The following is a 15,988-nucleotide window of genomic DNA, read 5'->3' as shown; positions in this document are numbered from 1 at the left end:
CCTGCTTGTTCTGCATCAGTTGAAACCAAATAACTGGTTTTCATACTTGTTTTAAAGGTCATCATGTGTAAGACTTGTGGATCAAGTGCGTCATTTTTCTTTGAAAAATTTTTCGCTAAACACTAGCAGAAATTAAAAGCATTTAACAAAGACCTATCAAGAAAACGTAAAATTTCCTGAAAACGTTCGCCTTTGACAATCTCTCTTGACATACGACCGATGGATTACATGACTTGAATAATTGTCAAGTAATTAATTTTTAGTCGAAAGAAGATCTTCCTTAACGAGCATCTCCAAGAAAATTTGTCATGGATTATAAAAGTGTTGGAAATGTTACATCATTGTTATCTATGCTACCAAATGTGAAAAAATTTCCAAATGAAAACGGATAAATTAAAATTATATATATCAATGAATATTATATCAGTATTGACTAACAACGATGATGATCAATTCCCCGCTTAATTAAACACAGCTAATGGGGAAGTTGCACGTATGCAAATCGACTGTCGTTGACGAAAAGTCAGGCAATTCAGCACTAACGTGTCACTTGCAAAGAAATCTGAAGTGAATGACTCTGTGAATTCTGTCACGAGTATTAGACTACACAAAAGGTGGGGGGTCAATACATTGCAATACTCGCACCCCTCAACCAGGCCTGTCACGCATCTTGCATTGTCATGTAACGCTCTCTACACGTGACTAACATATATCAGCAATTATCACAATAATAGAACATTAATAATTGGGGAAAAAAGCATAAAAATCCTATTCGCGAGCAAATATTTTCTTTTCTCCAGCATTTATCGTTTCAAAATTATCATGTAATTTATGAACAAGAGCATAATACTCTAAAACATTGAAGAGAACATACAAGAGACCTTATGCAATCAGGACGGCAACGCCAAGGAAGACTTCGATTAAAATATGAATTTCTGCCTTTAATTAGAATTTCAAAAATGGCTGCATGTGTTCACCGTCTCATATGGCGCCACACCTCAACATCAGCATAACGTACAAAAGAAGCGTTGAGTTTTAAATGGAAATTAAAACAATTTGCCGTCGCGATTTTGGTTCGCAGACGACTCGAATTGTGATGATTTCATGTTGTTATTTAGCATAGGACGGCTAAGAAATGTAGAAAGTTTTAAAACGCACGCGCTGAGCTATTGTTCTGCCAAGTAGATCTTTTGTTGTTTCATGTCCTCGTTGCCGTCGCCGTCGTGGTTTGCTTAAGGTCCTTCAGTGGATCGGCGGACTGTTGTAAAAACACAACAAAATTGAAGAAGAAATGATATTTTTTTACTCTATATCATTAAAATACACAACGCAAGCTCATAATTATAAGAACCAGATGTTTCTAGGACTAAAATACATGCCAGCGGCGGCGGCGCTTCATAAACGTCAAAAGTTTCACCACGGCAACGTATCCATTTACAACCATCGTAAGGATGAAGAGGAACGAGCCGAAGACCCAAAACCACAATTTCATTGAACTTCTTGTTTAAGAAAGTTTTAAGCGAGACCATTTTAGGCAAAAAGAATTGTTTATATTGTTTTATATAAGCGTTTTATAAAACCATCTCGCTCCTATGAACTCTTAAAATTTATTTAGAACAATGGATATTGTTTAATTAAGCCGCATTCAAGGCTGCAAACATTTATCATCCCATAATGTTCTGTCAGACACCTTCTGCACAGAATTTGACGCCAGTCACTGGTTTCAAAAAAGAATGGACCGATCAGAAATCGAAAACAAAGCGAAATATTTTTTACTTCATCATCTAATGTGTTTTATTTCCCAAAATTAGAGCAGAACGCAGATAAGATGTGAAAAGGTGAAAATTAGCAAATGACAATAATTTCAAGCGTGAATCGCCCCCTTTTAATATCAAACGAGCGACGCTAACAAATAAAGAAGCTTTATTCAGTTGTAAAGCAGCAGCAAGCAGCTGGAGCACATAAGAAATGTTGGGGAAAAACGAGACATAGTCGAGTGCTTTCTTTGCTTTTTGGCGTTTGGCATGTTTACAAACCTCTCATTCGCCTTGCGTATTCGTCGGTAACTTGATCCGAAATTTCACTCTCTATCTGCGTGCAATAATATACATAAAAAATTACGCGCGTCTGATTGGCTTAAAACGAGTCCATTTTTCATGTAATACGAGTCCAAAGTTGTAACATGAATGCAAGTTTGTTGTCTCTGAAAAATTTAACACCAAATTGTACTCGAAATCATGTTGCTACCTATACTAAAAATATACACGGAAAATTTACGCGCTTCTGATTGGCTGAAACCGAGTGCATTTGTCATGTAACACGGGTGCAAAGCTGGAACATGAATACAAATTACAACTAGCGCGCACGCTGTCAAATTTCGTTTGCCTTGTCTTTGTCTTTGTCTTTTTTTGATTTATATTATTACTAAGTAGCAACATGATTTCTCGTGCAATTTTTTGTAAAGGGCACTTGAAAAATTTCCAAAGACTACAAATTGCACTTGCAATTTGCTACGGGCTCGTGAAATATTTGGTCTTTGATAAATTTACTCGATTTTTAAGACCAATTTCACTCGAAAGCATGTCAGTACTAATTTGTGCTGTTACCTACAGGTTGTTCCGTGTCATTTGAGGCTATGAGCTCGTTTCCATATTCGTTTTAAACGTGATGCAAGACGTGTGTGAGTAGATAGGTTGAGGGGAGGGGACCGTAGCCAGACTTCAGAAGAAGACGAGGCAAGTATCGAGCGTGGAAGGCGCGAGCCGCTAGGGGAGTCTAGGGGTATGCCTCCCGAGAGAATTTTGAAATCTAGAGGCTCAGATGTGCTCTTTTAACCGATCCAATTTTTTTCTAGGGATTATCTTCTCAATAAATCGTTTCTTCAAAAAAACTTTAAAAAAGCTAAAATCAAGAGAAGGCAATCGCCTCGTCTTGCCTCATGCTAGCTACGGCCCTGATAACACAAACGTCGTGAAAATACATTTGCTTGTGACGTCGAAGTCCAGTGGTAACGAACTCATTCCGCATTGTAGAAGTTGTTAAAGTTGATTCTTAGTAGAAAGTCGGCCAAGTGCGATTGATAACCTCTGCGAACAAGTTTACCAACAACTGACAAAAAAATTCTAAAAACATTAGTGTTAATTTAAATCAATCAGTTTTTCAGGATATAGTGTTCTCCTTCGGGCCGGTAACTGGTAAAATTTCCGGTTGTAGTATCTCTTATTAGTGCCTAAAATCCTTAAAAATTGAACAGATTGCTCTACCAGTTTGAAATTTATTTTTTCTCTTCTGCTTAAATTAAGGAGAACACTTTTATTCAGAGAGCACAGCACGCCGGATGCACCTTTTTTGTGCAGTAGTACGAATCGCTGATGACCAAAAGATAAAAAATAAAAACATTTATTCCATCAGAGTGCTTTTCTCTAACGTATTATGAAACCAACACAGAAAACATCACAACGTCCAATCAGAGACAAGGAAGCTATCACAAGGAGCCAATGAGAATTCAGACAGAAAAACAAGGAAATTGCCAGAAGCGCGGAAAAACGTGAACGGACTGAGCGCAAAAAAAGCAAAAAAACCAGTTTTTAGCTCCGCAGCTGACGATATTCAACAGACCCCTGTTACACCAAACACATTCTCTAGTCCCAAAGTACTGTGAACGAAGAATTCCTAAAGAAAAACGTTATTTATCGAAACATCTCACCTGTGAAGAGAAAGGTAGAGTATTCTTTGAACACGTAATGAGTATTATGCATGGTGCCATGTGCGGGAAGAGTGACGCGCCCTGTACTAGGGTCATGTTGCCATGGGAACGCCAACAGTGCGCACGCAGTTTGAGAATAAGTGTGCCTGGGTCACTTGTGATGTTCATTACAGGCGCTGCCTTTCGACTGAGCAGAGAACAGAAAAAGGTTTTTTGGAGGTACTCCGTGTGTTGGTTGTGTAAGTCGTCCAGGCTTTTTCCCTGGATAAAGACAATCAAGAATTGTTTTGAACAGCTGTGAACGTTCTAAACTATGCAATCTCTTTCCTGCAAAAAAAAAAAAAAAAAAAAAGAATTGAATTGCCGTGAAAAGGCGAACTACCTCTGGATATCTAACACTAAAATGGAGAAAGTTATGCGCGCACGCCATCATTATTATCGCTTCGGCGCGGGCTTTTCTTTGCCCGCCGGGAAGTAAAAGGCCTTAAGCAACGCGAGTAGGCCAAAAGTCTGAAAGGGGTCTGGCACTGGTAACCTCATTATTAGTACCAGGCCCAAGGCAAACTTCTCCCCAACTCTTCTCAAATCTTACGGCCGCAATTTTATATGTAATAGAGGGTTACCGAGCAAATAAAGGCAAAATCGGGGTTGTAGCGTTAATATGGTAACCATTTATGTCATGAGAAAAAAATAACCTCAAAACGTTAAAAATAATTTGATAATATTTTGATACCATTTTCAAAGGAACGTGACAAAAGTGTGTTTGTGTCGATACATTATAGAATATTTGTTTAAAGTTATGAAAACCATCTTCAGCTACCCTAATTCTAAAACTCTGAGCATGATGGACTGTGTATATTGTTGAAATAAGTTTAAAAATAAAAATAGGAACTGAATAACTAAATAAGCGATCAATACAACAACAATGAACGAACAAATTTCTCGCTGCCGCCTCAGGAGTCACTTGGTTCAATAAAAACTGTCATGGCGGCTACGAATGGGATGGAGTTTGTCTTACAGTGTACATGCTCTACTGTCTAATTAGTGCCCCCTTCGACTTGTCACTCTGTAATTTAATGTTCAACGATAACGAAAACAAGAAGAACACTGTATTTCAATCCAATATGTATTAATACATGAGTTATTTACCTTGGGAAAAGTCGGGACAGAGTGTCGTTCATCAATTGGCCGCAAACTGGCTTAAAAAGACGCTGAATTTCTTTTTTTAGTTCATAAGCTCTTTCCACGTGCAAGACTGATAGCAAATTCATGAATTTTAATTTTTTAAATGATTTGTAATTCAAATGAGTTTTCCAACTTTGAACGACGGTCTGAATACCAACGACGAGCTTTTCGATTAGTTTTGTGCAATCGTAAGCAATAATTGGCTATTTTTTAAGGCTAAGTAGACTCTAATGATGAGGTAAAAATATCGCTGCAACCGTAGAAATAACACAACTATTGCATGTAGATAACTCTCCAGTTATTAAAATCGTTGTCCAGATTCAAATTAGACTCGGAAACAGCGCACGAACAGAAGCCTTGGGAAGAGCCACTGCTAAATTCCAAATTAGCTCACTTACATCTGTTTTATTTTATTACCTATCAGCTCGCTCGAACTCCCTGGAATCGCGATAATTTTTTTCGATTCCCTTACAATTTCGCGATAGAGGTCTCTCCTTTATTTCAAACTGCACATGTCTCGACGAAGAAAATTACGGTCGAAGGAATGAGTGTATTTTTTCCAATTTCCGATAAAGGGTGAAAGGAAAAGAGAAAAGAAAAGGAAAGGAGAAAGAAACGTGCAGTCGAGCATCAACTAACAACCTCAGGCTCATCCTCACGAGGATCATTTCTTTTGGGGTACCAGCGGATGACCTGTACGCATTTCAACTTCTCAAGAGAATATCAACTGTTGACTTACTCGCTTGACCTCTCTAGAAAAAAAATTGGCTCCAAGAGAATAATCACTATTTATCCCCTGTGGGGGGAGGGAGATGAGGTTGAACGATACAGATGGCTACAATGGTCCTAAGCAATGCTGCAATCATGAAGATTGCCGCGCAAAAGGCTGCTTTGCAAAACCTTCGTTCATAGATCAAGTTTAGATTGTTAAGGGGCAAAAAGTCCCCAATGCACGAGCTATATTTTAGGAACTGACGGACACTATGTCAACCAAAATATTGCGCCCAGCCCTCTGCCAACGTTAAGATTCTATAGAATCATATTTTGTATGGTATCGTCAGGTTGATCAAGCGATCTGATACAGAACCGGACACATCAATTGACAAGGAATATAAAAGGTTTTCACTCTTTTCATTTTATTATGCAAGGCATCAAATTACATCAATACGAAATTCAGGGAATCCAGCTCTTGTTTTCCAGCATTTATCGTTTCAAAGTTATCATGTAATTCATCAACAAGAGCATAATACAGTGGACTGGCGGACTGTTGAAAAAACGCAGCAAAATTGAGGAGCAAAATGATAATTTTTACTCTTTATCGTTAAAATATAGAACGCAAGCTCATAGTTATAAGAACCAGATGTTTCTAAGACTAAAATACAAGCCAGCTTAAATGATTAATTTAAGAAAAACATTTTCTCCATTAAAGTATGGCCTCAAAATAATCAATAATAATAAAAAATGTGGTCTTAAATATTAGAGACAAATGTAATATCAACACTACTTCTCTCAAACAGGTGACTTAACTATGAAAAAATTAGCCACCGCTTAAGAACGACAAATGTGTTGGTTTTGGTGCGAAGCTGACGTTGAATGCAGACGAGGAAGATGACAAATCCATTTACAATCATTGTGATGATGCAGAAGAACCAGTCAAGAACCCAAAACACGGTTTCCATTGAATCTCTTTTTAATGGCTGTCCTTAACTACTCTGTTGTTCTGGCGTCGGAACTATTCTGTTGTTAATTAACGACGCCTTTTGAAGAGAAGCCTTTTGCATTCTTGCTGTATATCTCTTTTGAAGAAAGCATAAGCTATAGGGTTTATTCCAGAGTTAATAACTTCTAGAGGTATTTTGTAAAGAAAATCGTTACACTTTTGATCAGTAAACAATAAAAAACTACAACGCGCAGAAGTTTGACCACTTGGTTGTAACATGTAGTATTAGTTTTTTATGATGCGATCTCAGTCATTGCACCTACGCAGCTTTCGGTTTATTGGGTACTCGCGTTCGGTTATCGTTATTGGAAATTCTTCCGGGACTTTTCACCAGTCTGACACCTGAAGAGTCATAGAACACGTCAGTTACTTAACGTTTTCTTTCTTTTTTCGTTCCCTTCACTTTACACTGCAATTCAGTTAGAGCCTGATGAGTAGGTTACAGCTTTTAATTTCCTTCCGCACCGTGCACGATGATCATCTGTCATTTTGTGTCACTCTGGGTGAATAATGTAGGCAAGCTACATTAATGGGTTGAAATGACCATTGTAGACGGTATAGATTATTAGGCGGGAGATTGGGTTCCGCTCTCTTGTGGGCTCCTTTGCAGCCCGCGGGGGATCAGTGGGATGTCGGGATGTCACGGTACGCTACACCGAAGTTCTCTTAGCAGAGTGTTGCGTGACATCCGAACAGGCATTCTTGTTTCTTAAGATATCATTTATTTTTGGCCATGTGTTTAGAGAGACGATTATGGTGGCAAGTGATTACAGGTGGCCCAGGTGTTAAGAATAGGGCGCTCTACGAGAACGAAGCTCGAGTAAAATGATACACAGCGGCTCGAGCTCCTAGTGGAGAAACCGTCCCAAGCCTCTCGCAGCCTTACTACTCGAAGCCCACCCGATTCGCTCATAATTAACCGCTTACATGCGGATTTAATTAGTATCAAATTAACGCATACAAGCGGTCAAAGTAGGGCCTATTTATCTATCGAGACCTGAAAGGACTCAAGGCCTGGTGCCATAGCCTGCGAACCCTTGAAACGCGGCTTTGAAAAAGCTTTGGATACCATTATGCCTCCTAAACGCGATTTTAGGTCGAAAAAAAGTTTGAATGTAGTTACTTTTAAAGGAGGAAAAGCTATAAGAAAGTCGAAGTTTAGTGTTCCAGTTCGATATGCCGCCCAGCAATTAACTGATACAACGTCTGTAGTCGCCGGATCTTCTCTAAACACGTGCGGCGGTTTTTCTCCAGACCAAGAAGACCTTCCCCATATTGACGAACATCATGGTTTGAGAACCAACCAAACATCTAAAAGTAAAAAAGTGCGACTGAAGCGCAAGTTAAAAGCTTACCATGAGAGGAAAGCCACGCTGGCTTTGTCTTGGCTCAATGCGAGAGAGCAGCTCGTCTCAGCGCTGTTGACCAGACAGGCTTTGCCTTTGGGGCAGATGTGTGTCATTCCTTTTTGCGAAGAAGAGGCGTGCGGCAGATGCCTTCACTGCAGTCCAGGGCAATTCCTATGTGCAGATCACATCAATTTAGTTCACGCAGGCGGTAGATCACTTCACCACCCGGAAGTTTGGAAAGTGAGTTGAAGATTTATGGAGGACAATCTCCTCCAGTCACCTTTTCAATTATGTTGTGAAACCCGATTTCTTGTGTACTCTGGCCGTTAGGCAATTTCATTTGTAAGTACGTTGTCTTGGGGTTTAATTGCAGAGACATCCATCTTTTTTTTCTTACAACTATATCACCTCTATTCAATTACTTCACTTGATGTAGTTTTTTCTCAACTTCAATATGCATTATGTCCATGAGACCTGACCCATTTTTATACAGAGGAAAAAGCTAAAGCTGTAAGGATAATTTTTTCTTGCAAGCATACATGTAATTTGCTCTATACTCAGAACAAAGTAAAGTTTATTTTGGCAATTTTGAAAGAGTTGGCTGATTCAAATGGTGTGTGATTTGTATTAACCTGATTCATGTAGGATATTTTATGCTCTTAGGATGGAAGATTTGTGCCATATCAGTTTGGTGAGTGTGTATGGACCACACCTCACAACATGGATCATGGATATGTGCGTGACATTATAGCTGTCGGTTTGCATGGTAAGTAACTAACAGCTGTGCAATATGTAACTTTATTGTGAGATAGGTTGCCAGTCTGCAATTACTACTGTACTACTTTTTACTTATACTTATATTTAAATAGTTAGTTTACCTCTTCCAGGAAGGTCTTTGTTTGTGTTTTAATTGTTTTTTTTCAACACAGAAAGGAATTAATAAACAAATATTATTATAGAAGAATACGACTATGGACACTCTATGGTGTTTGTCTTTATACAGGGCAGCAGAATCCCATCAAAATCAAATGTTGCGAGCATGAACCAGAAGCCATAACGCTGGTCAAGAATGGTTTCTGGCTATCTACTCCAAAACAGCCCCAGGTAGCCTTTGACCTTGAATTTATGGCCTTGCTCCAATACATTTTCTTAGAATGTAGAGTGTCTTTAAGGTCAATATGTCAGGCACTGCAGTGGCTGGTCCCACCTGCTTCAAAGGTTTATGTAAGTATTCATTCAGTAATTTTTTGTCTTATGCTTATGAATTCCTTTTTATTTTGTTAATTTATGCAATAAATAAATTATTTGTTTTCCTTTAGATTAAGGACATCTACCGGCTCCTTGTTGGAGATTGTTTCTGCGAGTTCCGGTATATGTCTAGCATGTTGAGTAACCTGAAGCATTTCAATCCTTTGTATGAGAATGATCATGAATGTCCTGCATGTCCTAAGGTTTGTGATAAGTCATCCTTCAGATGAAATGTCTAAGTGGGTAATATTTACCTTTAGAAATCTCAAATAACTATTACTATATGTGTTGGCATAATGAATGATATAATTTAGACAAGAAACATTGTTTTGAATCTTTCCTAGTGGTCCTCATAGTGTGGCAGCTGGTTTTAGCATGAGTTATTCCATTGTTTTTCATTCATTTAGGCGTAAGAAATATTTTTAACATGACATTTCTAATAAGATTTTGGCATCTGATTGTAGGAGAAGGGAAGTTTATTTATCTCTGTTGGTGCATTGTTTGGATGTGTCCGCAAATGCAGCGCTGGAACTAGTGGAAAGTCCTCAAATCATGGAGAGGAACTGTTCATTAGCCAAGAAAAAGTAGATGCATTTCTAGCTAATTACAGCAAAAGATCAAGCAGCAAGTCAATGGTGTGTGAACCAAAGGACTTTTTCTCTTACTTTGTATTTTGTTGCATTGCTCTAACCTTTTGTTACCCATCAGTACTCATACCACTACTCAACCATTGCAATGAGAGACCAAAAGTAACAATTATGTTCATTACTTGTAATAATGATGTTAGTGCTGAATGATTTAAATATGGTACAGTTTGAAGGGTTAATTACTTTGGTAACATTCTGCCCAAAATACATGTAGCTCAAATATATTGTTAGTTTGTTCTGTAAACTTAATTTACAAGAACTGTGTGAATTGTCAGCTTCAAGAACAAGTACATAATCTTTATTGCAGCCCCCTCTTTTCCTTGATCTTTTTCTATTTTTTTTTTTCCAAATACAGTTTTTTTCCCTCTTTTTTTGTAATTGATTTATGGTCTTTAAAGGTAATATCTTTGTATTTGCTTACACAACTAACTCTGCCAAGGGTATCTACTGTCACTCTTGCTGGTACCAAGCCTGAATGAAAGAGGAAGGGTTGTTATCAAGCAGTAAATTTATTTGGTTGTCCCATTTTTTAAATTTTTATGAGAAATTGATGAATGATTATTATTTTCTGCCAATATTTTCCTTGCCACCTTTCCCATAATGTAATGTTTAATTTCTAATGTGAGGGTTCACCTACAACAACCCATATCTACTTTGAATGCTACACGTACATGAATGCTACATAGACCTTAATTCCTGTTCTGTTTTTATCTTTGATACTTCTGCTTTAAATGACATCTCAAGAAAAGGTAGAAAGGAAGTTGAAGATTAAGAGTTAAATGTTTTCTGTTGTAGGAGCAGTGTAATCAGTTTCAAGCTGGTTCCAATCTCCGTTCCAAAAAAAAATCCACAAAGCTCGATGAGACGGCCCTCTTTGGTGGAGGCTGCAAGCACGAAGTGCCACTGAAGTTTTTCAGCTTAAAGAGAGGAGAAGAGTATGTACATGCAAAAGGAAATCTGTACATTATTGGTCAGCTATTGTTAAGAAATATGTAACCAGAGTGCCTTGTAGAATGCATAAATTAAGAGACATGTCACTTTTTAGGTTCCTGAGGAAAGAATTTATATATGATAGTCGTACTGCTGTATAGCATAACTCTGTTTTATACACCATTTCTATTAGGGTACTCAATGAAACTAGGGAACAAATACATTACTGCATGGACATTGTGGCTAATAATGATTTTATTTTTATTAAGCAGGATTGGAAATGCTGTGTATTTGCTAAAATGGATTAAAAATCATGTGCAAGATAAAGCTATCAACATTCATTTCTTCTATGATATTGCATGTGTGCTGGATACACATTTGAGAGTAAGATTTTTTGGCGGTTTTATTTGAATTAAGTTGTGGTCATGGTACTCTGGCATTTTTGCTTGTCAAGTGATGCCGTGTTGTTTTTAATTTATCTTCTCTGTAGAATACGCACCAGGAAACATTGCTTGAAAATGTTACTCTTGCGATACCTTCATTTCACTGCTATGGACACAAAGTTTCTTGTCAGGTATTTTGAAATATTTTCTTTTTGAACATTTTTGAGGAGTTGAAAGGTATTGAAAATCACATGCATGCTTACTCTAAAACAGTTATTGTTTTCATGAAGCTTTGTTTGGTCTTTTGTAACGCCAGGTCAACTACAGCGGAAGACGGCTGGAAGGGTTCGGGATGAGTGATGGCGAGGTGATGGAGAGACTGTGGTCTTACTTGAGGCCAACAGCAAAAATAACGAAGGAAATGACTCCAGCCCACCGAGTTGATACATTAACTGACTTCTTGATGCATTACGCTAAAAAGTCAATTTCGAACCTCGGTAATTTAGCTGTTAATCTTCACGTTTTACAAATACAGTTATCACCACAGTATATCATATTATAAACGATTTGTGATATGTTTTCGTAAACTCAATCGTTATCTTGCTGTTTTTCACCATGTTTCGTTATCCCCCAAAATTTAGGAGAACGACTTCGTGACCATTTAAAGAAAGCAGTGGAAACGGAGAAAGAAACTGAAGAGCAACTCAATTTGCTTCTTGAGAAGTTGAATGAGACAGGTAGGGATTTGATTTCGTTACTTTCGTTATTTTTCCCTTCAACTAATTACATTGTTCCTTTACGTGTTAAAAAGAATTAGACTTCATTGCAGGTGCGTCCTGTTGTGAGCTTTATGTCGTAAATACATATTGTATATTCTCTTCCCTTCATTAGCGAATTGGCATTTGGGTATTGCGGGATACTAGAAATTGAAACTTCGATGAATGTAACTTTGTTAGATACATAAGTATGAATGAAAGTGATCTTCGCAGTGATGTGCACTACTTAGGCAGTAGTGAAAATAAGGCCTGAAAAAAATTCAGGCCTGTACGGGATTTGAACCCATGACCTCTGCGATACCGGTGCAACGCTCTACCAACTGAGCTAACAAGCCAACTGGGAGCTGGTCATGATGGTGGTTCTAAATAAACCCGTGAAGTGATGAATAGACGGTTAAGAATATATGAAGGTCATATATTTGAACTGCGGATAAAGACATGAATGAAAGTGATCTTCGCAGTGATGTGCACTACTTAGGCAGTAGTGAAAATAAGGCCTGAAAAAAATTCAGGCCTGTACGGGATTTGAACCCATGACCTCTGCGATACCGGTGCAACGCTCTACCAACTGAGCTAACAAGTTGTTAGCTCAGTTGGTAGAGCGTTGCACCGTTATCAAGTTGTTAGCTCAGTTGGTAGAGCGTTGCACCGTTATCGCAGAGGTCATGGGTTCAAATCCCGTACAGGCCTGAATTTTTTTCAGGCCTTATTTTCACTACTGCCTAAGTAGTGCACATCACTGCGAAGATCACTTTCATTCATGTCTTTATCCGCAGTTCAAATATATGACCTTCATATATTCTTAACCGTCTATACATAAGTATGTCTAGATGATGATACAGCCCCATTTTACTATTACCAAGGTATTAAGGTGGACGTATCCAACGTCTCAGAGTGGAGCATGATGGAGAAATCTACGGCTAACAAAGCGGCCAGTACAGGAAGACTCAGTACGTACAAATTTCGCCTATTCATTGAGGGGAACTTATTTGGAATGGTTCACCTTTAACGACCAATAATAATTATGACAAATGAATGATTTCCATTGTACTTTGCCCCCCTTTTGATTACAGAGTGATAAATGTTTTGAAGTGCTTAAGAGGAAATTAGAGTACCACAACTGAAGTTCAGATAGGTACACGCAAGTTACTTAAACAGTTACAAGTTCGTGTATGATTTTACGTTTCCTACTTGAAGGTTCATCACCAGATGATTACCCGGACAAGTTGAGGCAGTTTTTCTGTGTAAGGTATGAAGTAGCATGGGGATCTGGTTTTCATACAATGTTTACCCCAAATTTTACAGTAAATGTGTCACTTTTGGTCCATCACTTTCTGTCATTTCTCCTGACTTTCTCTGATGCTTGTCTTCTGAATTTTCAAACTGTTCATTAACAGAACAAGCCTGCAAAAATGTTCCCCTGCATCTGAAACTTGGAAAGTACTGACCGATCAGCTTGACAGGCATGAAACCATATTTTGGATCCTGCAATTTATTCCCCTCATCTGGGAACTAAATGATCTTTACGTAAGGATATTAAAACGATTTTCAAATGAGGTCCGCCAAAACAAAGCAAAGAACTCATTACCAGCCACAAAATCTAGAAATAGCTTATCATACAAGTAAACAAACAATCAGGCAGTCGGGCAATCAGAATTATGGAAAATTCCATGTCATTAAACGTGGAAGTCGTTATAGGTATTATACTGGGTTCTTAGGGCAAGTTTTGATTGCCAATCGCACTTCAAAGCAATGCAAATCCAAACCAATAATTTCAACCAAATTTTGGGTTTCTCCTCTGTTTTCCTTTACGCTGGTAATAGGTTGGATCAACAGCTAAAGAACCTTGAGGGCGGCCAACCCCGATGGTCTCCTGACAGTAGCATGTATATTGCATACCTCCGCGATTTGCAAGACAAGCGTCGAGAAGACTTGCTATTATCCATGCATGTCAAGTGCTCAGAAAGGTGGTTTCTCTTACAACTGATGAAGAAATATGCAGGTATTGCATTGATATGTTTCAGTGCTAACAGTCGTCCATAAGAAGCCCGATTACAGCTAACCAACACATCGTATTGAAATGATTATAACCTAGGCTTTCTAGGGTATCATTTTGACTCATGTCGTGTTAATTCTTTAGATGGACAAGCCATTGCAAAACGGCTTTGTACGCAAATCACAAAGGCAACGGGAGCCATTAAACAGCTCGTCAAGGAGTACACAAGACAAAACGTTGACACGGTGGGTTGTAAATACCCCTCCACAATTGCGGTTGAAGACGCGCTAAGCATCGACAGTCCACTGTGGCGTGTACTAAACGATGACATCCAACCGCAGTCTGCTGTTCCCTATTGTTTAAAGAGGCAACTCATTGATTTGTTTCACACACGCAAAAGATGCTTAGAGGAAATAGCCAACACCAACGAAGAAATGGCTCGGATGTTCAGTCATTTCGAGGGAAAGTTGAAGGTATTGGACACTTGGTCAAAGGAACTGATGGCACAGAAAGATACGGAGCGAGCTCGCGCATTACTCTCCATTGCCCGCACTAAAATGGATGAGCTTTCCGTATTCACAGGTCATCTCCACGGTCTCTTTTCTAATGATGATGATAGCCATGAGGAATGTGAAGCTCAGTTTGACCTTGGAATTTTCCCCGAAGTGGATTGTGATGATGCTGATGAGGAGGTTCAGATGGAGGACGATTACAACACTGATGAAGCTGACGTGGTTCAACAGCTTGGCCAAAGTGAAGTCTTTGAGGACCTGCGTTCCGTTCTCAATGCTGAATACGGAAGTGACAGTGAATCTGATTCAGATAGTTCAGATTTAAACACAGAAATATCTTGATTATAACTTGTGAGTCGTTTCAACTGCCTGTTCCTTTTCCTCTTTCACTCAAGAATGTAAATCTACGAACAAGTGTTATCAATCAGCTAAAAAAAATTAAGCTCACTGTCAACTAGTCAGTCACTTTATACGACAAATAACAGCTCTCCTCCACGAATTAATTCAATCTTGTTTTATCGACTTTGGCGCCTTGACGTATCCTTACCTGGTCATTTTGTTGTGACGTTTGAAGCCTGATTAAATTGAAAAAGTTTCAGCATTTTGGCCTAAGTGTCTTTGTTCGCGGGACAAGTATTTTAACGCATGGCAATGGCGACCTTTATTAAAATTATTTAGTGCATTATTACATGAGTCAAGAAAATCTAAGGTTCGCAATTTTGCTAAAACGAGTGAGAGTGTGAGTGTGGGTGAAGAGCAATATCCCATAAGAGCGACGAGGAAGTCGAGGCATCGGCCAATGTCGGCAAAATGGGTCCAAGTGTCCCATAAATACCATAAGAAAGTTGTGGAAACTGGCCTTTATGGCCAAAATGGGTCCAATTGCAAGTCAGTGTCGATATCCCACAAAGATCGTGGGAAACTTGTAGAAACTGGGCAATATCGCTAAAATGGGTCCAAGTGGGAGTCAAAATCGTTATAAGCAAGTTGTGGAAACTGGCAAATATCGCCAAAATGGGTGCAAGTGCGGGTCAATGTTGACATCTCGTGAAAATGATAAGAAAGTCGCAGGGATTGACCAAAATCACAAAAATGGGTCCAATTGAGGGTCGATGCTAAGATCCCATGAAAATCATTAGAAAGTCGAAGAGATTGGCTGAAATCACCAAAATGAGTTAGGGTTCGAATCGGTGTCAACTTCCCATGAGAATCGTAAGAAAGTCGCGGAAACTGGCTACTTTCGCTTAAATTGGTCCAAGTGGGAGTCAAAATCGTTATAAGCAAGTTGTGGAAACTGGCAAATATCGCCAAAATGGGTGTAAGTGCGGGTCAATGTTGACATCTCGGGAAAATGATAGGAAAGTCGCAGGGATTGACCAAAATCACAAAAATGGGTCCACTTGTGGGTCAATGCTAAGATCCCATGAAAATCATTGGAAAGTCGAAGAGATTGGCTGAAATCACCAAAATGAGTTAGGGTGCGAACCAGTGTCAACTTCCCATGAGAATCGTAAGAAAGTCGCGGAAACTGGCTAC

General features: G+C 38.8%; 1 protein-coding gene across 1 annotated transcript; it reads left to right on the top strand.

The window, feature by feature from the left end:
- Positions 1–7,507: 7,507 nt before the first annotated feature.
- On the top strand, positions 7,508–15,050 carry LOC149045874 (uncharacterized). The gene is made up of 15 exons (XM_089208328.1): positions 7,508–8,200; positions 8,624–8,726; positions 8,964–9,184; positions 9,280–9,411; positions 9,673–9,843; positions 10,651–10,790; positions 11,058–11,169; positions 11,276–11,359; positions 11,485–11,665; positions 11,810–11,905; positions 12,808–12,894; positions 13,142–13,193; positions 13,342–13,407; positions 13,768–13,946; positions 14,085–15,050. Exons 1-15 carry the CDS (start codon positions 7,685–7,687, stop codon positions 14,792–14,794), a joined length of 2,850 nt encoding a protein of 949 aa, XP_089064454.1. The 5' UTR covers positions 7,508–7,684; the 3' UTR covers positions 14,795–15,050.
- The last annotated feature ends 938 nt before the right edge of the window (positions 15,051–15,988 follow it).

The sequence above is a fragment of the Pocillopora damicornis genome, chromosome 5 (genome assembly GCF_964200805.1).
Source record: "Pocillopora damicornis chromosome 5, jaPocDami1.2, whole genome shotgun sequence".
NCBI lineage: Eukaryota > Metazoa > Cnidaria > Anthozoa > Scleractinia > Pocilloporidae > Pocillopora > Pocillopora damicornis.
Note: the sequence above shows the minus strand (reverse complement) of the source record. Positions and strands in the feature narration are given on the sequence as shown.